General features: G+C 51.3%; 1 protein-coding gene across 1 annotated transcript; it reads left to right on the forward strand.

Annotated features, from left to right (window-relative positions):
• LOC134729435 (uncharacterized) lies at nucleotides 1-26,424 on the forward strand. Its single transcript, XM_063598622.1, has 6 exons — nucleotides 1-12; nucleotides 211-302; nucleotides 385-445; nucleotides 11,255-11,356; nucleotides 19,323-19,502; nucleotides 25,859-26,424. The coding sequence occupies exons 1-6, from the start codon at nucleotides 1-3 to the stop codon at nucleotides 25,994-25,996; spliced, it is 585 nt and encodes a 194-aa protein (XP_063454692.1). The 3' UTR covers nucleotides 25,997-26,424.
• Nucleotides 26,425-27,907: the final 1,483 nt, after the last annotated feature.

The following is a 27,907-nucleotide window of genomic DNA, read 5'->3' on the forward strand; positions in this document are numbered from 1 at the left end:
ATGCACTTCAGGGTAGGTAAGGTGGACAGGCAAGGCCTGGTGACCTCAGCCCATCTTTGTGCCTCCAGAAGCCGTAACTCACCTCAAAGAGGTTTTCCTGCTGGAGGGAACTATCTCTGAGCAACAGGGGCAGACTTCACAGCTCAGGCGCCCTCCTGAAGGTAAGAGGCACTGGGCTCGCCTATCAAAGACACTCTCCTGTCCCCGCAGGTTCCCCTATGTCCCATCAGAGAGCTGGGCTCCAAAGTCTCCCGCCCTGCTTCTCCTAGAGAATGCAAAGGCTGCCTCTCTTCCCTCCCAGTGTAACCTGACCCTCCTCTGTGCCCCTTGGCCGCCCTTGCATCCTCTAGCTCCTTCTGACACCTTCTTTTTGACTGTTCACAGAGGGCAGGATCTGAAGCCTGCAGAGGTGACCCTTGGTGCCTTGTGCAAGGCTGGCCAGCAAGTAAGCATGACTTTTGGCTCTGCTGCGAGCTGGGCCATTTGATCTACACACACTTTTCTGCCTCTACCTGGAGCTAGGCGAGGCTCTCTATAGAATGGGTACTTGTCAACAAAGTGGGCTTAGACTCCGGGCAGTAGCAGTTGAGGCAGGAGCAGTGGGAGAAGGCAGGAGCAGTGGGAGAAGCCTGGGCTAATGGCAAGCAGCCAGTCCCCTCTGTGAGCTGCCCACTTGTCCCAGGCTCTGCCATGGCCCTTCCTCTGATTTTTAGGAGCTTTCATGAGGCCTCGCACAGCCTGAAGGAGCAGAGCTTGTTGTGCTAATCCCCAGCATCCTCTGCAGAGTTCTCAACACCTTGTGGCTGAAAGGTCCTTCAGATTGTCCAGGCACCCACCCGGAAAACCAGCCCTGGCATGGGGGTGCTGACCCCTCCCGGAGTAGTGGGGTGCAGGGCTCATAAGGTGGGGTCTGCAAAGCATGCTGGGGTCTTGCTCTGTGCTTACTCCAAGGATGCAGCCTGGAGTGCCACTGCTCTTGGACTTTCCTCGAGACACCCAGAGCATTGTGTGGCCATCACTTCTCACGTGGTCTGGCTGCTTGGGGGGCTGGCCTGAGTCAGCTAGGGCCAGTGCTCACCTTATCCTAATCACCTACTGGGGGTTTTTGTAGGCTTGCCCCTCCATGCCCTGGTGTTTCCCACAGGCTGTGAGGTTCTAGGGTGTCCCAGGGAGGATAGATGAGGCTGGTGTCCTAGGATCCCTCCCTGTCTGATCCAAGGTGAGGCTGCCAGGGAATGGAATCTGGCTCTCAGGCATGGGGGCCAGGCTCGCCTGCAGCCTCAATGTGGCTGGGCCCTGAAGGCCAGGGGTGGGTGGGGTGCAGCCCAGAGCTTTCTGCGGCTGAATCACCCTCTGGGTACAGGAAGCCTGACCGCATGACTTCCAAACTGATGCAACTCGGACTTTCTACTGAATTTGTGAGCTGTGATACTATTGCTTCTGAAGTCAAAGAGGGCTCAGAGGGTTCACGGAGCATTCCCTTTCAATGACGATCGGCCTCTCTGGAATATCTCCAGTGTCAGCAGGGATGGTGTCAGGGTTCTCCTAGCAAGAAGTCATAAGGAATGGAAGGGCTGAGACAAATGAGGGTTAGAGTGACACCATGTCAGTCCCCTGGCTAGTCTCTGCCAGCTGGACAAGCTGGGGCCTCCTCTCCACCTTGACTGGCCTGTGCCGGGGGAGGGAGCCAAGGGCAGGACCTTCTTGCACCTCTACCCTGGGCCTGGGCTCCCTGCCTGGTTAGGGCTGGTTGAAGAATAAGTGGGAACGGTGGAGGAAGGAAGGGGATGTGCCAGCTGTTGCTCTGGCCCTTTCGTGTGGATAGGAATCCCTGGTGAGAGGCAGACCCTGAGGTCAGAGCGGAGCCCACCACATTCCCCCAGGAGGGTGTGTCCGGGGCTGTGTATGGGGGAAAGCTGGGCAGCCAGGGTCATGCCGTGAATGCAGGGGCAGGAGCAGGGACGTTTCTCTCTGCAGACACTGGTGCTCCCCAGAGCAGGAGAAATGGCATACAGCCATGTTGTGGACACATTTGTGAGAAAATTCCTCTGAATGTCAGAGAACATGGAAGAGATGAAGCTACCAGCTTAGAGAGACACAGGAACACAAACTACAGACACACAGCACGCACATACCCAGACACACCCAGACACACTCACCAGACACACAGACTCACACAGAGAACACACCATGTCACACACAGAGATTCACAAAGAACCACATCACACACACGTTTTCACCCACAGAGAGAACATACCCACATCATACCCATGTGCTGACACACAAGAGCATAAACTCACACACACACACGAACTCACACCGAGAACACAGGCATCACACATAGGGACTCACGCACAGAGGGCATATGAACACTACACACATGTTCTCACACAGCACACACCACATCACACCCATGAACTCACACCGAGAACACAACATCACACATAGGGACTCACACACAGAGGACATGTGAACACTACACACATGTTCTCACACAGCACATACATCACACCCATGAACTCACACTGAGGACATATGAACACTACACATGTTCTCACACAGCACACCCTGTCACACACATGAACTCACACCAAGAACATATGAACACTACACACATGTTCTCACACAGCACACACCCTGTCACACCCATGAACTCACACCGAGAACACAACATCACACACAGGGACTCACGCACAGAGGGCATGTGAACACTACACACATGTTCTCACACAGCACATACATCACACCCATGAACTCACACTGAGGACATATGAACACTACACATGTTCTCACACAGCACACCCTGTCACACACATGAACTCACACCAAGAACATATGAACACTACACACATGTTCTCACACAGCACACACCCTGTCACACCCATGAACTCACACCGAGAACACAACATCACACACAGGGACTCACGCACAGAGGACATGTGAACACTACACACATGTTCTCACACAGCACATACATCACACCCATGAACTCACACTGAGGACATATGAACACTACACATGTTCTCACACAGCACACCCTGTCACACACATGAACTCACACCAAGAACATATGAACACTACACACATGTTCTCACACAGCACACACCCTGTCACACCCATGAACTCACACCGAGAACACAACATCACACACAGGGACTCACGCACAGAGGGCATGTGAACACTACACACATGTTCTCACACAGCACATACATCACACCCATGAACTCACACTGAGGACATATGAACACTACACATGTTCTCACACAGCACACCCTGTCACACACATGAACTCACACCAAGAACATATGAACACTACACACATGTTCTCACACAGCACACACCCTGTCACACCCATGAACTCACACCGAGAACACAACATCACACACAGGGACTCACGCACAGAGGACATGTGAACACTACACACATGTTCTCACACAGCACATACATCACACCCATGAACTCACACTGAGGACATATGAACACTACACATGTTCTCACACAGCACACCCTGTCACACACATGAACTCACACCAAGAACATATGAACACTACACACATGTTCTCACACAGCACACACCCTGTCACACCCATGAACTCACACCGAGAACACAACATCACACACAGGGACTCACGCACAGAGGGCATGTGAACACTACACACATGTTCTCACACAGCACACACCCCGTCACACACATGAACTCACACTGAGGACATATGAACACTACACACATGTTCTCACACAGCACACACCCTGTCATACATATGAACTCACACCGAGAACACAGGCATCACACATAGGGACTCACACACAGAGGGCATATGAACACTACACACATGTTCTCACACAGCACACACCCCGTCACACCCATGAACTCACACCGAGAACACAACATCACACATAGGGACTCACACACAGAGGGCATGTGAACACTACACACATGTTCTCACACAGCACACACCCCGTCACACCCATGAACTCACACCGAGAACACAGGCATCACACATAGGGACTCACACACAGAGGGCATATGAACACTACACACATGTTCTCACACAGCACACACCCCATCACACCCATGAACTCACACCGAGAACACAACATCACACATAGGGACTCACACACAGAGGGCATATGAACACTACACACATGTTCTCACACAGCACACACCCCGTCACACACATGAACTCACACCGAGAACACAACATCACACATAGGGACTCACACACAGAGGGCATATGAACACTACACACATGTTCTCACACAGCACACACCCCGTCACACCCATGAACTCACACCGAGAACACAGGCATCACACATAGGGACTCACACACAGAGGGCATGTGAACACTACACACGTTCTCACACAGCACACACCCCGTCACACCCATGAACTCACACCGAGAACACAGGCATCACACATAGGGACTCACACACAGAGGGCATATGAACACTACACACATGTTCTCACACAGCACACACCCCATCACACCCATGAACTCACACCGAGAACACAACATCACACATAGGGACTCACACACAGAGGGCATATGAACACTACACACATGTTCTCACACAGCACACACCCCGTCACACCCATGAACTCACACCGAGAACACAGGCATCACACATAGGGACTCACACGCAGAGGGCATATGAACACTACACACATGTTACACAGCACACACCTCGTCACACCCATGAACTCACACCGAGAACACAGGCATCACACATAGGGACTCACACACAGAGGGCATGTGAACACTACACACGTTCTCACACAGCACACACCCCGTCACACCCATGAACTCACACCGAGAACACAGGCATCACACATAGGGACTCACGCACAGAGGACATGTGAACACTATACACATGTTCTCACACAGCACACACCCCGTCACACCCATGAACTCACACCGAGAACACAGGCATCACACATAGGGACTCACACACAGAGGGCATGTGAACACTACACACATGTTCTCACACAGCACACACCCCGTCACACCCATGAACTCACACCGAGAACACAGGCATCACACATAGGGACTCACACACAGAGGGCATATGAACACTACACACATGTTCTCACACAGCACACACCCCGTCACACCCATGAACTCACACCGAGAACACAGGCATCACACATAGGGACTCACGCACAGAGGACATGTGAACACTACACACATGTTCTCACACAGCACACACCCCATCACACCCATGAACTCACACCGAGAACACAACATCACACATAGGGACTCACACACAGAGGGCATGTGAACACTACACACATGTTCTCACACAGCACACACCCCGTCACACACATGAACTCACACCGAGAACACAGGCATCACACATAGGGACTCACACACAGAGGGCATGTGAACACTACACACATGTTCTCACACAGCACACACCCCGTCACACCCATGAACTCACACCGAGAACACAGGCATCACACATAGGGACTCACACACAGAGGGTATATGAACACTACACACATGTTCTCACACAGCACACCCCATCACACACATGAACTCACACCGAGAACACATCACACATAGGGACACGCACAGAGGACATATGAACACTACACACATGTTCTCACACAGCACACACCCCGTCACACACATGAACTCACACTGAGTACATTTGAACACTACACACGTTTTCACACAGCACACACCCTGTCACACACATGAACTCACACCGAGAACACAGGCATCACACATAGGGACTCACGCACAGAGGACATGTGAACACTACACACATGTTCTCACACAGCACACACCCCATCACACCCATGAACTCACACCGAGAACACAACATCACACATAGGGACTCACACACAGAGGGCATGTGAACACTACACACATGTTCTCACACAGCACACACCCCGTCACACACATGAACTCACACCGAGAACACAGGCATCACACATAGGGACTCACACACAGAGGGCATGTGAACACTACACACATGTTCTCACACAGCACACACCCCGTCACACCCATGAACTCACACCGAGAACACAGGCATCACACATAGGGACTCACACACAGAGGGTATATGAACACTACACACATGTTCTCACACAGCACACCCCATCACACACATGAACTCACACCGAGAACACATCACACATAGGGACACGCACAGAGGACATATGAACACTACACACATGTTCTCACACAGCACACACCCCGTCACACACATGAACTCACACTGAGTACATTTGAACACTACACACGTTTTCACACAGCACACACCCTGTCACACACATGAACTCACACCGAGAACACAGGCATCACACATAGGGACTCACACACAGAGGGCATATGAACACTACACACATGTTCTCACACAGCACACCCCGTCACACCCATGAACTCACACCGAGAACACAGGCATCACACATAGGGACTCACACACAGAGGGCATATGAACACTACACACATGTTCTCACACAGCACACACCTCGTCACACCCATGAACTCACACCGAGAACACAACATCACACATAGGGACTCACACACAGAGGGCATATGAACACTACACACATGTTCTCACACAGCACACACCTCGTCACACCCATGAACTCACACCGAGAACACAGGCATCACACATAGGGACTCACACACAGAGGGCATATGAACACTACACACATGTTCTCACACAGCACACACCCCGTCACACCCATGAACTCACACCGAGAACACAGGCATCACACATAGGGACTCACACACAGAGGGCATATGAACACTACACACATGTTCTCACACAGCACACACCCCGTCACACACATAAACTCACACCGAGAACACAACATCACACATAGGGACTCACACACAGAGGGCATATGAACACTACACACATGTTCTCACACAGCACACACCACATCACACCCATGAACTCACACCGAGAACACAACATCACACATAGGGACTCACACACAGAGGACATGTGAACACTACACACATGTTCTCACACAGCACATACATCACACCCATGAACTCACACTGAGGACATATGAACACTACACATGTTCTCACACAGCACACCCTGTCACACACATGAACTCACACCAAGAACATATGAACACTACACACATGTTCTCACACAGCACACACCCTGTCACACCCATGAACTCACACCGAGAACACAACATCACACACAGGGACTCACGCACAGAGGGCATGTGAACACTACACACATGTTCTCACACAGCACACACCCCGTCACACACATGAACTCACACTGAGGACATATGAACACTACACACATGTTCTCACACAGCACACACCCTGTCATACATATGAACTCACACCGAGAACACAGGCATCACACATAGGGACTCACACACAGAGGGCATATGAACACTACACACATGTTCTCACACAGCACACACCCCGTCACACCCATGAACTCACACCGAGAACACAACATCACACATAGGGACTCACACACAGAGGGCATATGAACACTACACACATGTTCTCACACAGCACACACCCCGTCACACCCATGAACTCACACCGAGAACACAACATCACACATAGGGACTCACACGCAGAGGGCATGTGAACACTACACACATGTTCTCACACAGCACACACCCCGTCACACACATGAACTCACACCGAGAACACAGGCATCACACATAGGGACTCACACACAGAGGGCATGTGAACACTACACACATGTTCTCACACAGCACACACCCCGTCACACCCATGAACTCACACCGAGAACACAGGCATCACACATAGGGACTCACACACAGAGGGCATGTGAACACTACACACATGTTCTCACACAGCACACACCCCGTCACACCCATGAACTCACACCGAGAACACAACATCACACATAGGGACTCACACACAGAGGGCATGTGAACACTACACACATGTTCTCACACAGCACACACCCCGTCACACACATGAACTCACACCGAGAACACAGGCATCACACATAGGGACTCACACACAGAGGGCATGTGAACACTACACACATGTTACACAGCACACACCTCGTCACACCCATGAACTCACACCGAGAACACAACATCACACATAGGGACTCACACACAGAGGACATGTGAACACTACACACATGTTCTCACACAGCACACACCCCGTCACACACATGAACTCACACCGAGAACACAACATCACACATAGGGACTCACGCACAGAGGACATGTGAACACTACACACATGTTCTCACACAGCACACACCCCGTCACACCCATGAACTCACACCGAGAACACAGGCATCACACATAGGGACTCACACACAGAGGACATGTGAACACTACACACATGTTCTCACACAGCACACACCCCGTCACACACATGAACTCACACCGAGAACACAACATCACACATAGGGACTCACGCACAGAGGACATGTGAACACTACACACATGTTCTCACACAGCACACACCCCGTCACACCCATGAACTCACACCGAGAACACAGGCATCACACATAGGGACTCACACACAGAGGGCATGTGAACACTACACACATGTTCTCACACAGCACACACCCCGTCACACCCATGAACTCACACCGAGAACACAGGCATCACACATAGGGACTCACGCACAGAGGACATGTGAACACTACACACATGTTCTCACACAGCACACACCCCGTCACACCCATGAACTCACACCGAGAACACAGGCATCACACATAGGGACTCACACACAGAGGGTATATGAACACTACACACATGTTCTCACACAGCACACCCCATCACACACATGAACTCACACCGAGAACACATCACACATAGGGACACGCACAGAGGACATATGAACACTACACACATGTTCTCACACAGCACACACCCCGTCACACCCATGAACTCACACCGAGAACACAACATCACACATAGGGACTCACACACAGAGGGCATGTGAACACTACACACATGTTCTCACACAGCACACACCCCGTCACACACATGAACTCACACCGAGAACACAGGCATCACACATAGGGACTCACACACAGAGGGCATGTGAACACTACACACATGTTCTCACACAGCACACACCCCGTCACACACATGAACTCACACTGAGTACATTTGAACACTACACACGTTTTCACACAGCACACACCCTGTCACACACATGAACTCACACCGAGAACACAGGCATCACACATAGGGACTCACACACAGAGGGCATATGAACACTACACACATGTTCTCACACAGCACACCCCGTCACACCCATGAACTCACACCGAGAACACAGGCATCACACATAGGGACTCACGCACAGAGGACATGTGAACACTACACACATGTTCTCACATAGAACACACCACATCACACCCACACCCCCACATGCTTAGACACACACATCCTTACTCTCCATATGCATCCTTGGCCTGGTGGACGGAAGATCGAGCGCTCTGGGTGGACTTACGGCCACAGGACGGGGGCAGAGTCAGCAGGAAGGCCCCTCCAAGGCCCAGTGGGCCCCGCGCTGGCCCCGGCCGCAGACGGCCACCTGCTGCAGTGCTGGCTGCTGCGTGTGCCCTGGGTTCTGCGGCTGACCTGGCCTCCACGTCTCACCCATGAAACAGGCATGAAAGGCTGGCCAGGTTTGCTAAATGGGACCACAGCAGAAGCATGAGCCCCAGAATGTGCACGAAGGAAGAGAAAGCTGGGGGAGGTGGTGGGCTGGGTGGTGCAGAGTGGGCCTGAGCTCCGGCCTCCTCCCTGGACACCCTCCCGTGGCCGCAGCCATCCCTGCACCCACTGGTGTGGCCTGACCCCTCACCCTGAGCCCACCCTTCGCAGCCACTAGGGAACCTCAGGAAAGGCCGCCGCGGTGGGGGTGGGCGGATTCCCCCGGGAGCAGGCCCAGGCCACTGCTTCTGAGCTCTCCCGCAGCGCCGCCTGCTGGCCACAGAGAACCCACGTGCACCGGCCGCCAGGCCTGGGCATCTCCCCGGGCCCTAGTTCCTCTCCTCACCTAAGGGGAGGGACTCCCGTCTTTCCATCCACCCCCTCCTTGCCTCTGCAGCGCTCCAGGAAAGGTTGGCACCTGCTCACTGCATTTAGACTCCATCAGGTTCAGACAGTGGGTCAGGGTACAAGGCTTCAGCGGCCAGGGATGTGGCCTCTATTTTGTAGAGAGAAAGAAGGGCAGAGGCAAAGGTTTGGGCCCAGGGACTGGGCTCCGTTTCCAGAATCACTCTTGGAGCTGGTGAGCAGAGGGCTGGACACTGCCCTCCATGGCCAGCACTGCCCTCCACCCTAGCTCACTCCCCTAGCCGGCCCAGGGGTTCAGGCTTTCCTTTGATAAAGCGGGGTCCAGGAAAGGCAAAACCTCCTCCCCTGGGCCACACGAACCGTGGTGCACAGGCTCCCACTAGGTGGGCCAGTCAGCTCATCCCATGGACACACCAGGGGCATCGAGAAAGGAATAGCGACCTGAACCCCATACCCGAAGGGTGGCCCTCAGGACCCCCAAGGCAGGGAACAGGCTGCAGAGGGGAGCATCTTGGTGCATGGAAAACAAACACTCTGGGAAGCCGCTGTGAGTGTGTGTGGCTCTCAGGCCTGTTCTGTCCTGGGTGCGCTGCGTTCCCCAGGCGGCACCATCTCTCTGCCTCTGTACCCTTGAATTCCCTCTGCCTGCACCCGGTCCCCACCCACCTCCTGCCCAGCCCCACAAGCCCTTCCAGACCACTGCTGGGGCATTCCTGGGCCCCCTCGGTTCTTGGTGACCACCATGCAGTTCTCTATGGAAACTGACTCTCACTGAAAACAAGTGTAACCGTCTACCTAAGAGACTCACACAGAGTTCTCAGCCAGGTCTCCAGGACAATCAGATGCAACTGGTCATTCTCACTCATCCCATCACCCAACTAGCTTCTCAGCCCAGCCCCGGGGGAGGTTTTCCCCTTACCTGAAATGCCTCTTGGATTTGAAAAATCCCAGCGTTCACCCCTGGTGCCGACACTTGCCTCTGTAACCTTCTGCCTGCTGCTTTGCTCTCATCCAGACCGGTTGGCACTTGGCCCCCTCTGGCCAGCTGGTTCCCCAGAGACAACCATCTTGCCCACCTTGTGGAAGGCCCCATGGCCTGCCTCACCCCTCACTCCCATTTCACAGCTCTCATGGTGCTCTACAAGAAAAATCTGCTTTATAGATGAGGAAAGGCCCTTGGGGCAGACAAGACAGTCCCTGTTTGACACAATTCCTTTATCTCTTCTCCCCCAGCTCTGCTGCCCCCTGCCCCATACACATGATGGAGTAGAAAATGTGCTGTGTGAACCTGTGACTTCAGGGCCTGTTGACGTGGTCGTGCTTGCATACTCTCTGGTGAGGGGTGGGGAGAGGGGGTGGGAGACGGGTAGAAATAGATGAAGTAGATGATGGGTGGATTGCTGGCTAGATAGATGATAGATAGGGATAGGTGGTATATGGGTGATAGATAACAGGTGATGGATAGATGATAGAAATAGATGATGGATAGATACTTGATAGGCAAATTAGATAATAGATAGCAATAGATGAACTAGATGATAGATGGAAAGGTAGGTAGGTAGATATATGATAGATGGTTGATAGATAAAAATAGATGAAATAGATGGCATGGTTAGATAGGTGGGTAGGTAGATAGATGACAGATAGAAAGACAATAGACCACTGGGGGCTGAGCCTGGCCTGAGCCAGAAAGGTGAGAAGGGGACAGCGGTGAGGACCCCACAGGTCCCTGCTCTCACCCCTATTAGCCCCAGTGTTTGGCCTGAGCTCTGGCTGACAGCTCCCTCTTTCCGAGATGAGACTCAAGAGGAGGAAGAGGGGACTTCCTAAGGACAGGGATTCTTGGTGTCTCCGTGGGGCTGGTAGACACTGCCTGCCTCGCCTGCTGTGGCCTCTCTGCACACAACCAACGACCCCTAAAGGGCTGTGTGGGCGCCCATGCTGCCCCCATCAGCTGACACCCCCTGTGCAAAGATTCTCCTCCTCCTCTTCCTCCTGCCTTTCTGTCCCCTCATCCTCCTCTTTATGGAATTAACTTCCCTTGGTCAACATCTTCCTGCTTCACTCACTTCCCTAAACTCCTCCCTATCCCTTCTCAATCTGCAAGAAAAATGTAGAAAGAACATGGTAAAGGAAAGCTTTGAGCCCATATTTGGGTCCAATGCTGACACCACATGCCCCAAAGCCCCCTTGAGAGCATCCACGTCCGGGTAGTTGAGTATTGCCCGAGCTGGAGTGAGATTTGCCTCTCTACGGAGCTGCCTTCCTGCAGTTCAAGAGCACTGTCTCTTTTCTGGGCCTCCTGCCTGGTGCAAGGGCCCCAGCTGAGCCTCCTCCAGCTCTGACCTCTGGTGGTCCCGGGCTGCCCCAGAGGGTCTTGCCCAGGCTCTGACACTTGGCATGGGCTGGGAGCTCCAGCAGCCACAGCGCAGCCCTGGGGAGGCTTTGTGGTCTCTGAGGGGGCAGGTGCACTCCCCCAACTCCAGTTCATGTTTTTCCCTCCAACTCTAAGCCTTTTTCTTCCTCTGCTACTACTCAGGCACCCTACCCTTGAGGGGGCAGGTGCACTCCCCCAACTCCAGTTCATGTTTTTCCCTCCAACTCTAAGCCTTTTTCTTCCTCTGCTACTACTCAGGCACCCTACCCTGTCCACAACACTGGCCTTCAAGACCCTTTGTAGCATAACTTCCACCTATAACTCCCACCTGAAGCCAGCCCTTCCCACCTCTGCGCCTCTGATGCCCAGGACAGCTCTGACCGTGGGCAGCTCTGACCCAGGACAGCTCTGACCTTGGGCAGCCCTGATCTGGGGCAGCTCTGACCTCGAGTAGCTGTGACCCTGGGCAGCTCTGACTCTGGGTAGTCGTGACCCTGGGGAGCTCTCAGCATGGGGGTTGCACGCTCCTGTTTAGACAGCTGCCGTCCCCCAAGCTGGCTCACTATCCCGTGTTGGAGTGCACTGTTCGGGGCTGCCTGCCTGGATTGATGCAGGGAAACTTGGTTCCAGCCCACCTCCTCCTGCGGAGGCTGAGTCAGGGGCTCTTCCCTCGGCCAGGCTGAAAGGCAGCAGTTGGTCCCCCTGTGAGGTCTTCCACATGGCCTGGGAGAGTCTCCCCATCTCTTCAGGCAGAAGGGAGGACAGTCCATAATGTTCCTTCCAGTCCTCTGACATGTCATTTTTCTACCCCAAATCTTGCACTTTACCCCCATAGAGAGCTCCTGAAGGGGGAATTTTAACTGGCAAAACTCAGAACTCCATCCAAACACAACCGAAACCATCCTGGGTGGCTTAGAGGTGGCTGCCTCCCAGACAAGTCCATAGCCCCACAGAAACGCCTGGTCCTTCACCTGCCAGAGCTCAGGCTTTTTGGTTGAAGCCGGAGCAGGCCCAGCCCCGAGTGTGCCCCGGTTTATCCTGAGCACAGACTCGGTGCGGTGTGTGTGTCAGACCAGCGAAGCGGGTCTTGCTGCATGTCCTGTGGTTGGCCCTTGGCTCCCAGCCTCGAGTCCTACCCTTAGGCCAGGTCAGAGCAGGTTCAGCAGCAGGACTGGCTAGGCACCACCCAGGCTCATGAGGTGGCTTTGTGGGGAGGAAATGAGGTTGTTTTTTTTTTTTTTTTTCTCTTGTAAAGTTGCTTGTTGTTAATTTAAAATTTTAATTTCATTTCTGAATTAACATTCAGCAAAGCTGCTATTTTTTGGTGTACAGTTCTATGAGTTCAACACATTTATAGATTCACGTAGCAGCACTGTGGATACAGAGCAGTTACCTCACCCCCAGAACTCCGTTCACAGTCACACTCCCCCCCCCCAGCCCCGGCAGCTCGCCGAGCCGACCGCGCGTGCGCGGCTCCCTCCCCGTGCGCGCTGAGCGCCGCGTGGGGTTCCGCGTGGAGGCGCCTGTGCCGCTGAAGCGTGTTTGGGTTGTTTCCAGGGTGGGATGGTTGTTGGGTAGAGCTGTTTGTGCATTTGCGTTGTAGGTTTTTGTGTGAACATAAGCTTTTGTTTCTCTCGGGTACGTACCCAGAAGTGCAATTGCTGAGTCATGTGGGCAGCGCGTGCCCAACTTTACAGGAAAACACCACCGGCCGCCCCTTCGCTTTGCGCTCCTGCCATTCAGGAATGAGTGCCTGCTGCTCCGCGTTCTTGCGGGCACCCAGCATTTTCCGTGCTTTACATTTCAGCCATCCCGGAATGAATGAAAAGCGTTTCCTAGTGGCTGCAATTTGCATCTCCCTGGTGGCTGATGGAAGCTTATTTCCCATCCATATCCCTTGCTTGGTGACGCATCTGTTCAAGTCCTTCCCCGGTTTGTAACTGGATTATCTGGTGATTTTACTGTTGGATTTTGAGAGTTCTTTATGTATTCTAGAACAACTCCTTTGCCAGATATGAGATTCACAAATATTTTCTCCAACTCTATGTCTTGTGTTTTCATTCTCTCAACAGTGACTTTTGCAGCATTCATAGGGATTTTCTGTTTTCTTCTCAAAGTTTTATAAACCACTATATTTAAAATTTTAATTTAAAAACTATAAACCTATTATAGTTTTTAAATTAAACTGTAAACCTCTTATGTAGATTTTCTGTTTAAACTCATGATTCCTTTTAAGTTAATTATTATGTAAGTTGTGAGGGTTGGGTCAAGGCATTCCTTTGCTTAAAATCCCCAGCTTTTCATTTCTCTCAGACAGAAGTCTTGACCTGCAGGGTCAGGCTCCCCTGCTCTCTGAGCTCGCCCTCCCCATGCAGAGCTAGCCCCTGGACTATTCTCACCACTCAGGCCTTGGCCTCCATACCCACTTGGCACCCACCAAAGGGTCCGGGGACCCCTCCACAGGGCAGCGTTCTGTCTGTGAGGTGAAGCGGGAGCAGAGGGCCAGGCAGAGCCAGGCTGGGACCCAATCTCTGCTTCAGGCTGGTCTTTTTTTTTTTGAGACGGAGTCTCGCTGTCGCCCAGGCTGGAGTGCAGTGGCACGATCTCGGCTCACTGCAAGCACCGCCTCCCGGGTTCACGCCATTCTCCTGCCTCAGCCTCCCGCGTAGCTGGGACTACAGGCGCCCGCCACCACGCCCGGCTAATTTTTTGTATTTTTAGTAGAGACGGGGTTTCATCGTGTTAGCCAGGATGGTCTTGATGTCCTGACCTTGTGATCCGCCTGCCTCGGCCTCCCAAAGTGCTGGGATTACAGGCGTGAGCCACCACGCCTGGCCAGGCTGGTCATTTTTGCCAGAGTTAGTGTTGGATTGAGGGACATGGAGGGAGGAAAGGGGCTCAGTTAGGGGCAAGCTTACTTGTGCAGGTAACCAGGGTGAGGGCTCGAGGGGAGAGGAGAGATAAGGAGGGCAGAGCTCAGCCAAGTTGGCCTGATGACATGACCAGGATGTGATCACTAGATCCCCTGCCTGGAGCCCGAGTGTGGCCCCAGGTCTGGATAGTTACAGCCACTTGGGGAAGCTTCAGTTTGGGAGCCACAGAAACCAAGAATATCGTCTGGGAAGCTGATGTGCAGAGAGGAGAATGGAGCGGATGGAGGTGCGGTGGGGGAGAGAGACAAAGAGACAGAGAGGAGAGTAAAAGCCTGTTGCTGGCTCCACTGTGTTGGGCTTGTCAGCCCAGCTTCTTCTTGTCCCATCCATAAAATGGGCTGGTGTCGCCCATCCTGGTTAGGAGGCACAAGGAAGTGTTGCGCTGTGTGCTCGGCCCAGCTGACTCAGCAGCTCTCCAACCTTGGGGACTCTCCAGACAGGTGTGTGCAGGTGAGGTGCTGGACCAAGGAAGGGCAGGTGGAGGACATGGCCGAGGGGAGCTCTCTGAGCTTTGAGGGTGCCCTTGAGGCCCAGGACTGACCCCTGGAGGGAGAGGCTTCCTTCCTCCTGTTGGGGCTCAGAAAACAATGCCCCAAAACGAAGCCCTCAGCAGCAGCCTCAGAAGCAAAAGTTGTCTCTGACCTTCTCCTGCCCTCCTGTCTCTCAGTCTCATTCTCCCCGAAGGCACTGTAGAAACCAGACTCTCTTTTTCCCCAAGGCCGGTCACAGAAATCAGAACCCCTTCTCCCCAGAGCTGGTCAGAAAACCTAAAAATATTACTCAGTTTTCTGTCTACCTTTCTATATAAGAGCTGACTAGAGAGAAATGATCTGACATCCCTTGTTTGACTGTAGGTTATGAGACTGTCATTCCAGAGAGGGCCCTGCCCCACGTCCAGAGAAGAAAATGCTCAGAGACGAAGACAAATCTAGACAGACCTTGCTGGGTTCCCACTCAGTCTATTCACATTAGATCAAGCCCTTTGTGTCCAATCCTTTTTTTAGAGGACTGTTCGTACTTTATTAAACCTAAACATAAAAATGGACAATTTCCCCCATCGTTGGGTCTTCGTTCTAAAGGTTCTTATATGTACACATTAAATAAATTTGCATACCGTTTCTCCTATTAATCCATCTGTCTCATGTCAGTGACTTCTCAGCAAACCTTTAGGGGCCAAGGGGCCCCACGCTCTCCAGCGGCAGGCACCGTGGGCCTGGGGTGCAGTTGTGGCCACACTCGGACCCTCCTTGGATCTGGTTTAGCTGTGCTGTGTGCTTGTGGGAATGGATTGCCATGATTTCTGGGCTCTAATAAATTGTGCTTCAATCGACTCTTGAGGAGTTAACGAGAGGCCTCACTTCAGACCATAAACACCCTCCCTGTGTGGGATAGAAACACACGTCGTCACAGCCAGGAGGTCAGTCGGGTGAGGGTCTGCTTTGCTTACAAGGTCCAGAAACCCAGCAGAAAACCCTCGAGGCCACATCAGTGAAGAGTAACTTATTTCAGCGACATTTCCACATGTGACACAAGACACACATTTCCTGCATCCACCTTTAAAGTCAAGAAGTTGAAACTGAATAAAGCCAGCAGGCAGCAAAAATCACCTGCACTCAGTTCAGTTGTGGCAGGAAAGGGAAAGAGCCATGAAGAAAGGAGAGGGGGATGGAGAGGGAGAAAGGAGAGGGGGATGGAGAGGGAGAAAGGAGAGGGGGATGGAGAGGGAGAAAGGAGAGGGGGATGGAGAGGAGAAAGGAGAGGGGGATGGAGAGGAGAAAGGAGAGGGGGATGGAGAGGGAGAAAGGAGAGGGGGATGGAGAGGAGAAAGGAGAGGGGGATGGAGAGGGGGATGGAGAGGGAGAAAGGAGAGGGGGATGGAGAGGGAGAAAGGAGAGGGGGATGGAGAGGAGAAAGGAGAGGGGGATGGAGAGGGAGAAAGGAGAGGGGGATGGAGAGGGAGAAAGGAGAGGGGGATGGAGAGGGAGAAAGGAGAGGGGGATGGAGAGGAGAAAGGAGAGGGGGATGGAGAGGGAGAAAGGAGAGGGGGATGGAGAGGAGAAAGGAGAGGGGGATGGAGAGGGGGAAAGGAGAGGGGGATGGAGAGGGAGAAAGGAGAGGGGGATGGAGAGGGAGAAAGGAGAGGGGGATGGAGAGGGAGAAAGGAGAGGGGGATGGAGAGGGAGAAAGGAGAGGGGGATGGAGAGGGAGAAAGGAGAGGGGGATGGAGAGGAGAAAGGAGAGGGGGATGGAGAGGGAGAAAGGAGAGGGGGATGGAGAGGGGGATGGAGAGGGAGAAAGGAGAGGGGGATGGAGAGGGAGAAAGGAGAGGGGGATGGAGAGGGGGGTGGAGAGGGAGAAAGGAGAGGGGGATGGAGAGGAGAAAGGAGAGGGGGATGGAGAGGGAGAAAGGAGAGGGGGATGGAGAGGAGAAAGGAGAGGGGGATGGAGAGGGGGGTGGAGAGGGAGAAAGGAGAGGGGGATGGAGAGGAGAAAGGAGAGGGGGATGGAGAGGGAGAAAGGAGAGGGGGATGGAGAGGAGAAAGGAGAGGGGGATGGAGAGGGGGGTGGAGAGGGAGAAAGGAGAGGGGGGTGGAGAGGGAGAAAGGAGAGGGGGATGGAGAGGGGGGTGGAGAGGGAGAAAGGAGAGGGGGATGGAGAGGGAGAAAGGAGAGGGGGATGGAGAGGAGAAAGGAGAGGGGGATGGAGAGGGAGAAAGGAGAGGGGGATGGAGAGGGAGAAAGGAGAGGGGGATGGAGAGGGAGAAAGGAGAGGGGGATGGAGAGGGAGAAAGGAGAGGGGGATGGAGAGGGAGAAAGGAGAGGGGGATGGAGAGGAGAAAGGAGAGGGGGATGGAGAGGGAGAAAGGAGAGGGGGATGGAGAGGGGGATGGAGAGGGAGAAAGGAGAGGGGGATGGAGAGGGAGAAAGGAGAGGGGGATGGAGAGGGAGAAAGGAGAGGGGGATGGAGAGGAGAAAGGAGAGGGGGATGGAGAGGGGGGTGGAGAGGGAGAAAGGAGAGGGGGATGGAGAGGAGAAAGGAGAGGGGGATGGAGAGGGAGAAAGGAGAGGGGGATGGAGAGGAGAAAGGAGAGGGGGATGGAGAGGGGGGTGGAGAGGGAGAAAGGAGAGGGGGGTGGAGAGGGAGAAAGGAGAGGGGGATGGAGAGGGGGGTGGAGAGGGAGAAAGGAGAGGGGGGTGGAGAGGGAGAAAGGAGAGGGGGGTGGAGAGGAGAAAGGAGAGGGGGATGGAGAGGGGGGTGGAGAGGGGGATGGAGAGGAGAAAGGAGAGGGGGATGGAGAGGGGGGTGGAGAGGAGGATGGAGAGGAGACAGGAGAGGGGGATGGAGAGGGGGGTGGAGAGAAGAAAGGAGAGGAGGGTGGAGAGCGACAGCTGCAGAGGGAGGCAGGGAGGCCCGCTGGGTGTGGACAGCTGCAGAGGGAGGCAGGGGAGGCCGGCATGGACGCTGCAGAGGGGACACAGCCACTCTGGGAACAGCAGCCAGTGGCAGATCTGCCTGGAATGCTGTTCCCTCCTGTCCAGGATGGGCCTGTCTCTGCAGACAGGGGCCCTCCCCTTCCTGGCCTGGCTGTGCACTCCCTATGTGCATGGTGGAAGCTCTGCAGAGGCCGTTCTGCTCCAGAGTGGGGCATAGCCTTGGGCGAGGTTCACAGCTTGGGGGGCTGGTCCTGCCCTGTCCCACATGTGGCTGTGTGGGCAGCATGGATCTTCTTCCGCGGTGACCCTGTGTGCCCACCCCCGCCAACTTATGCCTGCTTCCCAAGGCCATGGGCCTTACCCTCAGACTTCACTTTTGTGTATATGGAAAGACACAATTATCGGGACAGAAACAGATCAGTATTTGCCAGTGGGTGAGTGAGGGGAGAGGAGCTTACTACTGAGGGGCCGAACTGGGGCCATTTTTGAGGGATGAAAGTCTTCTGTGTGGCTCTACAGAGCTGGGTACGTGATGTTGTGTTTGTCAAGCCCCACAGGACTGGACCTCACTGTGGGAACAACAAGATCAACAAGAGGAGCAAGAACAACATCAAGAGTCGGGGCCCGGGGGTCCTGACGGGTACAGGACGGGTACAGACCCATACAGGAATCTCAGAGTGTGTTCCACAGCGGGACACGCCTGCGCTGAAAGAGTGGGCAGAAAGGAGCTGACCTGGGTAAGTCCAAAAACAGTGTTTTGATTAGATTCTGGAAAGAATCAAATAACTCTGCATATCTAAGCACTAAACTCCAATTGGTAAAATTGTTTCCCACAGCAATACATGTTAGCAACTTTGAAACTACTTTTATCTATACTAAGGTTTCACAAATAAGTCAATACAGTATGGGTAGTAAGAGTCAGGGTTCTCACAGCTGGATAAGGAAGTCATGGAAAAGCCAGCGGGGACCCTGAGGTCCATATATAATATATATTATACATATATACAGATCAGAATGGACCCTGAGGTGGTCGGTTATAATCAGATATGCCAGTAGGAACTCGTGTTTACATGATACATATATACAGATCAGAATGGACCCTGAGGTGGTCGGTTATACTCAGATATGCCAGCAGGAAGTCGTGTTTACATGATACATATATACAGATCAGAATGGACCCTGAGGTGGTCAGTTATAGTCAGATATGCCAGTAGGAACTCGTGTTTACATGATACATATATACAGATCAGAATGGACCCTGAGGTGGTCAGTTATAGTCAGATATGCCAGTAGGAACTCGTGTTTACATCATACATATATACAGATCAGAATGGACCCTGAGGTCCATATATAATATATATTATACATATATACAGATCAGAATGGACCCTGAGGTGGTCGCTTACAGTCAGATATGCCAGCAGGAACTCGTGTTTACCTGATACATATATACAGATCAGAATGGACCCTGAGGTGGTCGGTTATAATCAGATATGCCAGTAGGAACTTGTGTTTACATGATACATATATACAGATCAGAATGGACCCTGAGGTGGTCGGTTATACTCAGATATGCCAGCAGGAAGTCGTGTTTACATGATACATATATACAGATCAGAATGGACCCTGAGGTGGTCGGTTATAATCAGATATGCCAGCAGGAACTCATGTTTACATGATACATATATACAGATCAGAATGGACCCTGAGGTGGTCGGTTATAATCAGATATGCCAGCAGGAACTCGTGTTTACATGATACATATATACAGATCAGAATGGACCCTGAGGTGGTCGGTTATACTCAGATATGCCAGTAGGAACTCATGTTTACATAATACATATATACAGATCAGAATGGACCCTAAGGTGGTCGGTTATAGTCAGATATGCCAGCAGGAACTCATGTTTACATAATATGTATATACAGACCAGAATGGACCCCGAGGTGGTCAGTTATAGTCAGATATGCCAGCAGGAACTCATGTTTACATAATACATATATACAGATAGGTTAAATATATACACACACACGTGCGTGTGCATACATGGCTTAGCACACACATCTGTAGATCCTGGGTTTGTCCTTTGAGAGGGGACACCCCAGTAGCAGGAAGCACATTCCATGCCCAGATGTTAGTTTCTAAATTTCATCTTCAATAAAAGGAGCCAAGTCTCCCTGGAGAAATGGCTGATAATTGGGATGTGGGAGAGAAAATACAAGATGAACCTGGAGCATCTTGTAGTCCCAGGAAGTAAGAAAATGCTCAAAAATAAAATTTTTAAAAAGATGTGGACATTTCAAAAGGGCATGGAACCCAAAATGTAAGAGCTCCCAGTGGCCACAGCTAGAATGATTTGAGTGCACACACACACACACAGACACACAGACACACACACAAATCGGATTATACCCCAAAGAATAAAATGAATGTCCATGGATTTGTAAGCATATAAATAAATTATTGAATAAATTAAAACTGAAAGGGTAGCCGGGCGAGGTGGCGAGTGCCTGTAGTCCCAGCTACTCGGGAGACTGAGGCAGGAGAATGGCGTGAACCCGGGAGGTGGAGCTTGCAGTGAGCCAAGATCACGCCAATGCACTCCAGCTGGGGTGACAGAGCAAGACTCTGTCTCAAAAACAAAACAAAACAAAACAAAACAAAAAACTGAAAGGGACAGGCCTTTCTTGGAACAAATTCCAAACAAGAAATGTGGAGTAAATAGGGAAAATCACCATCAGGCCGGGCACAGTGGCTCGTGCCTGTAATCTCAACACTTCGGGAGGCTGAGGCAGGTGGATCACCTGAGGTCAGGAGTTCGAGACCAGCCTAGCCAACATTGTGAAACCCTGTCTCTACAAAAAATACAAAATTAGCTGGGCCTGGTGACACATGCCTGTAATCTCAGCTACTTGGGAGGCTGAGGCAGGAGAATCGCTTGAACCCGGGAGGTTGCAGTGAGCTGAGATTGTGCCACTGCACTCCAGCGTGGGCAATAAGAGCAAAACTCTGTCTCAAAAAAAAAAAAAAAAAAAAAAAAAAAAGGAAAGAAAAGAAAAGAAAAAAAAGAAAGTCACCATCAGTGCTGCAGGCAAGCTCCCCTGAGGAATGCTAAAATTCCTGTGCAAAGTTTAAGGAGAAAGAAGATATTTGTATAGTCTCAAAGTGTCTCCCCTAAATGTTCAGTAATTACCGCGGTGCCCAAATTCTTTGATGCTCCTTCCTGTAGGAGTTGGAGCTCATGCTGGACTTCATGACTCACTCTTAACCAGTAGGACATGGAGAGGAAAACAGTCACTCTCCCGTGGGGAGACCTGGCAGGCCTCACCTTGGCCGTGTGATCAAGGTCCAGACCACCAGGGATGAGGCATGTTGACATCGTGGCCCCTGAGAGCACGTGATGAGAAGAGCGCCCCCCCCCCGCCGTGTTCTTCCACAAACGCACAGTTCCAATGTAATCAGAGAGAACATCACACAAACACCAACTGAAGGGCATCTTGCAAAATACCTGAGCAGTACTCTGCAAAGCTGTCAAGGCAGTGAAACGAAGACAGGCCAAGAAAGGGTCACAGGTGCAGGGGACTAAGAAGACGTGAGGACCAGTGCAGCCTGGGGTCTTGGACGTGAGCTGCTGAGATTGCACCCATGTGAGTGTCTCAGTTTCTACACGTGCATCATTGCTGTGTAAGATGCTCAAGTGAGAGGAAGCTGGTGAACGGGTCTGTGGGAAGTTGCAGTACTGTCTTTGCAACTCTTCTGGACATCTTTTTTTTTTTTTAAATAAAATCTTTTTAACATGAAAATATGCACAGCACGGTGGCTCGCACCTGTAATCCCAGCACTTTGGGAGGCCGAGGCAGGTGGATCATGAGGTCAGGAGTTCAAGACCAGCCTAGCCAACATGGTGAAACCCCCGTCTCTACTAAGAATACAAAAATTAGCTGGGCGTGGTGATGGGCATCTGTAATCCCAGCTACTCGGGAGGCTGAGGCAGGAGAATCACTTGAACCCGGGAGGCAGAGGTTGCAGTGAGCCAAGATCGCTCCCCTGCACTGCAGCCTGGGTGACAGAGCAAGACTCCATCTCAAAAAAAATAAAGGAAATATGCGTCGTTGGATGCTGTATGACAATCAAGCTACTTACAACAAACAAAATTGAAGGTAAATTAAAAATAATTTATAGTCTTTAAAAAGCAGGAACTACAAAATTTACATTTCTGAAAATGGCAGAAAAATCCCACATGGCTGTATATGTATGTGTGAGATTGTGTATGAATGAGCACATGCATATATTTTTGTGTGTTTGGATTATATGTGTGAGGGTGTGCATGAGTGTGTATATGATTTGGGGGTATGTGTGAGTGTGTGAGTATGACTGTGTGTATGAGTGTGTATGATTTGTGTGTGTGAGTGTGTACATGTATACACTAGTGTGCATATGATTTGGGGGTATGAATGTGAATGTGTACATATGTATTTATGATCTGAGTGTGTATGAGTGAGTGTGAATGTGAACATGTGTGTGTGAGTGGGTATATGATTTGGGTGTGTACAAGTATGAATATGTATTGTGTGCATTAATGTGTATATGATTTTGGGCTGTGTATGAGTGAGTGTGAATGTGAACATGTGTGCATGAGTGTATATATGATCTGGGTGTGTATGAGTGAGCATGAGTGTGAACATGTGTGCATGAATGTGAGTATGATTTGGGTGTGTATGAGTGTGAATGTGTGCACGAGTGTATATATGATCTGGGTGTGTATGAGTGAGCATGAATGTGAACATGTGTGCATGAATGTATGATTTGGGTGTGTATGAGTGTGAATGTGTGCACGAGTGTACAATCGGTGTGTATGAGTGAGCATGAATGTGAACATGTGTGCATGAGTGTATATATGATCTGAGTGTGTAGGAGTGAGCATGAATGTGTATGCACAAGTGTGTGTGTATGATCTGGGTGTGTAGGAGTGTGAATACGAACACGTATGCACAAGTATGTATATGACCTGTGTATGTATGAGTGAGTGTGAATGTGAACATGTGTGCACGAGTGTATATATGATCTGGGTGTGTATGAGTGAGCATGAGTGTGAACGTGTGCATGAATGTATGATTTGGGTGTGTATGAGTGTGAATGTGTGCACGAGTGTGTACAATCGGTGTGTATGAGTGAGCATGAATGTGAACATGTGTGCACGAGTGTATATATGATCTGGGTGTGTAGGAGTGAGCATGAATGTGTATGCACAAGTGTATGTGTGTATGATCTGGGTGTGTAGGAGTGTGAATACGAACACGTATGCGCAAGTATGTATATGATCTGTGTATGTATGAGTGAGTGTGAATGTGTGCATAAGTGTGTGTATGATCTGGGTATGAGTGATTGTGAATGTGAGCATGTGTGCACGAGTGTGTATATGATCTGGGTGTGTGGGAGTGAGCATGAATGTGTATGCACAAGTGTGTGTATGTGTGTATGATCTGGGTGTGTAGGAGTGTGAATATGAACACGTGTGCACAAATGTGTATATGATCCGAGTATGTAGGAGTGAGTGTGAATGTGAACATGTTTGCACGTGTGTATATGATATGGGTGCATGTGTGGGTGTGTTTGTGCAGGTGCACTGGGAGCTTTCAGCATTGAGTCTGTGTGGCATCCAGGCTTTTCTGGATAATGTAGAATCAAACCCCATAATTCATTCCAGTAACTTAGAAATTTTCGCTTATGAATACTAAATTCTCCTCACCTAGCAACTGACTGAGCAGGTTGAACAGCACCCTTCGCCGTTCTCCTGCAGAACCCCGTGGAATGGGCCCTGCTTTCTCAGAGTGCTCCTAACGGTGATGAGGGAGCCCAGCTCATTGCAGTTCGTGCAGAAGGCTGTGTGCCATCCCCGGGACTGCACGGGGAGGCGGAGGCTCAGGCGTGGGATCTGAGCTCAGTGGGCCCTTTAAGGACCGCTGCCTTCTTTCCTCCCTTTGGCACTCAGCATCGACTTACGATGGCTCCCAGTCACAGTCCTTGTCACTGCCTGGCATTACACAGGGCCACAGTCCCTTAACTGAAACGCTTGGGACCAGATGCATTTTGGAATTCGGAATGTTTCTTGATTTCGGAGAGAGAAGAGGGGATGGACTGTTGGGCAGCGCTGATTAACCCTGCAGCGTCTCGGCTCTAGAGAGGAGGCCTGCACTGCCGGGAGCGTCTCGGCTCTAGAGGGGCCTGCACTGCCGGGAGCGTCTCGGCTCTAGAGAGGGGCCTGCACTGCTGGGAAGCCTACACGGCTGGGAGCGTCTCGGCTCTAGAGCCACAGCTGATGCATGGCAACGATGAGCTCTCCTGCTTAGTGCTGATGTGCCTCAGCCCCTAACCCCACTGGTGTCCGGATGAGGACCTTGAAGCTCAGAGAAGCTAGGTCAAGGTGAACACCAGTGTTGAGTTTCAGCCCCAGGTCTACCTGATGCTGCCTCCACATTGACTGAGTTGGCCTGGTCCGTTGTGAGGGCAGGTAGAGCCATGGCCGAGGTGGGGATGCCAAGGTCCCATGCCGCAAAGATGGGTGGGATGGCACAGGAGCCAGTCATCATCCCCAAAGCCATGGCCGAGGTGGGGATGCCAAGGTCCCATGCCGCAAAGATGGGTGGGATGGCACAGGAGCCAGTCATCATCCCCAAAGACACAGCTCCGAATACCTCATCCTGAAATGCCAAAGATCAAAATCCCAAAAGTATAAATCTGGAAAAAATAATGTCGATGTTATTTATTTACATTTTTAAAAGGTATGTATTTGAGAAACATAAAAACACAACAGAACATTTCATAGGCCACTTTACACAATAAAATAGGCAACGATAACAGGTATTTTTGCATAAACACTGAGGTAACTAATGACGGCGGCATGGGTGTAGCAGTTATAAGAAGACAGACCATAAAGAAATAAGTCAAAAGAGAAACATGTACACGTATATCACTACAGTTACTAATTGTGTGCACCTAGCCCTATAGCTGTGGTCATCTGAAATATCAGGGATTTTAGACTTTAGGGATTTCAACATTCGAGATTATGGTGTTTGGGACTGTGTCTTTCAGGATTATGATCCAAACTCAGCTGGGCCTCCCCTACCTGCCCCAGGAATGTGGAGTGAGAACGTTGCAGCAGGAGAGAACAACACAGCAAAGCACAGCAGGGGAACCGGAAATGCTCACCCTTTGACAGGGTACTTTTAGTTCTGGGGCCTTATCTTAAGGATATTCCAACATATACAAAAAGATTCATGCACAGAGATATTTACTTTAGTATTATTTACCATAGGAAAAAAGTTGGAAACAATACATTTTATGTTCTGTAAAATGAAAGAACAGTTAAATAAATCATGGCTCTAAGACAACTCCAGGGCTGTGTACGGAAGTTCAGGGACAGAATCAGTTGAGGCTGTTCCACCTGAGCCTAAGCTTCCTCTGCTGTATGTCGGGAATGAGGTGGGGGCCAAGCGAGATCACCACAGTGCAGGCCAGTGTGCAGGGCACAGGTGGGCACCAGGGAGGGGACGCCGCACAGCCCCATGCTCTCGCCAAAAACGTGCAGAACAATTTGGAAGAAAACATTTCCATCTGTTAATAAAGAGCAACGGCCTCCGGTCATAAGTGACACATGACCCTTTGCCTGAGTCTTTTTAAATTTTTCCATATGTTCCATATTTTCTACACCAAACGTAAGCTACTTTCATAATCACAAAAACTTAATGGAAAGAGGAGGAGGAGGACAGGGGTGGGGAGTAGTAGCCATGGGTTCGAGCCCTTCCTCTCCGCATGACTTGGATAACACAGTATATTCACACAGCCGTTTCCCCATCTATGAACTTCTGAGGTGCTTTTATTAGTTGGTGTCTGGGACCCCTAGGAGCTCTCTTTATACCTCATGATATCAAATGCCCACCTTTCCAGCTCCTCTTGGCCTCCTGCCCTTCCTGGAGGGAGATGCGCTCCCTGGAGCTGCTGACTAGGTGGAAGCAGACTGGCTCCTTCAGTGGGTAGGCCAGCCTGCCTGTCTCCCTAGCCCAGTCCCACCGTGCTGGCCTCAGTGGTGGAGGCAGGCGTGGAGCCCTGGAGGAACCACTCCTCCCCAGCCGCCACCAACATTTGTGGCACCTGTGCTATTCTGGACAGGGATGGGGTTGGACACCCATGTATAGGGGACCCTACACCCCCAGGTTTGGCTCTGGGCTAAACAGCAGGTGTGGATTTTGGCCTAGGCCTCGGAGAAGCCATCAGCTAGGGCAGAATTCCCATGTGGGCAGGATGTTATTTAGGAATTCCAGGGCTTTCTGTATTCCAGATTTCCTGTATTGTGCATATGTGCATGCACGTATGTGCCCTCAGCCATGATGTAAAGTGTTTTTCTGGCTGGGGTTGCATCACACAGTTTGGAAGCCACTGCTCTGCAGATTCTGAGGACCACCTCCCTTATTTCTCACCAAATTCCCATTTCTTCTGTTTTTGTTCCACCCACTGCAAAAAGCATACTGCCTTCTCTTCTTCATTGGTGGGCAGTGGGTCCTGCTGCTCAGGTTTCTCCAGCCAGGGCCCTGAACCTGAGCCTGGTGGCGTGGGCAGGGGGCTGACTCCAGGTGGGCCAAAGGCAACCTATCCAACTCTTCAGAATGGCTTTTCTCTCCTCCCTATAAAACATATTTTCTCTCCTCCCTACAAAACATATTTTTGTATTAGGGTGTTTGTTAAAATGAAAACATGAGATCGTTGATGCATAACGAGAAGCCGTGTCATTACTTCCCAGGCCCTGTGCAAGGTGCAAATTGGCGTGTTAGTGGCTGTTTGCATCTTTTCAGTTCCTTTCGTCTTTTCTCCTTATCCTGCCCTTTATATGGTTTCTGCTTTAAGTCAAACATTGTGAGTGGATTGATGGACGTATGTGTGTGTGAGCGTGTGTGCACAGATGCATGAGAACTGCAGAGAGAGATGGGAGGTAACCAGGGGGATCACTGTTCTCTTCTTCCCAAACATTAACGTTAGGCTGTTCCGCTTCTGTTCTTGAGAGGGCACCCACCTTACTGCTTGGGAGCCTGGAAATGGCCCCACTGAAGCAGCTCTGAGGCCCTGGGCACCCTTTTCCTGGTTGTG

This window comes from Pan paniscus, chromosome 19 (assembly GCF_029289425.2).
Source record: "Pan paniscus chromosome 19, NHGRI_mPanPan1-v2.0_pri, whole genome shotgun sequence".
Taxonomy (NCBI): domain Eukaryota; kingdom Metazoa; phylum Chordata; class Mammalia; order Primates; family Hominidae; genus Pan; species Pan paniscus.

Coding starts and splice junctions, on each gene's coding strand:
- LOC134729435 (XM_063598622.1), top strand. Junction 303..384: donor TGCCTCTCTTCCCTCCCAGT/GTAACCTGACCC, acceptor GACTGTTCACAG/AGGGCAGGATCTGAAGCCTG. Junction 11,357..19,322: donor TCGTGCTTGCATACTCTCTG/GTGAGGGGTGGG, acceptor CAAGCCCCACAG/GACTGGACCTCACTGTGGGA.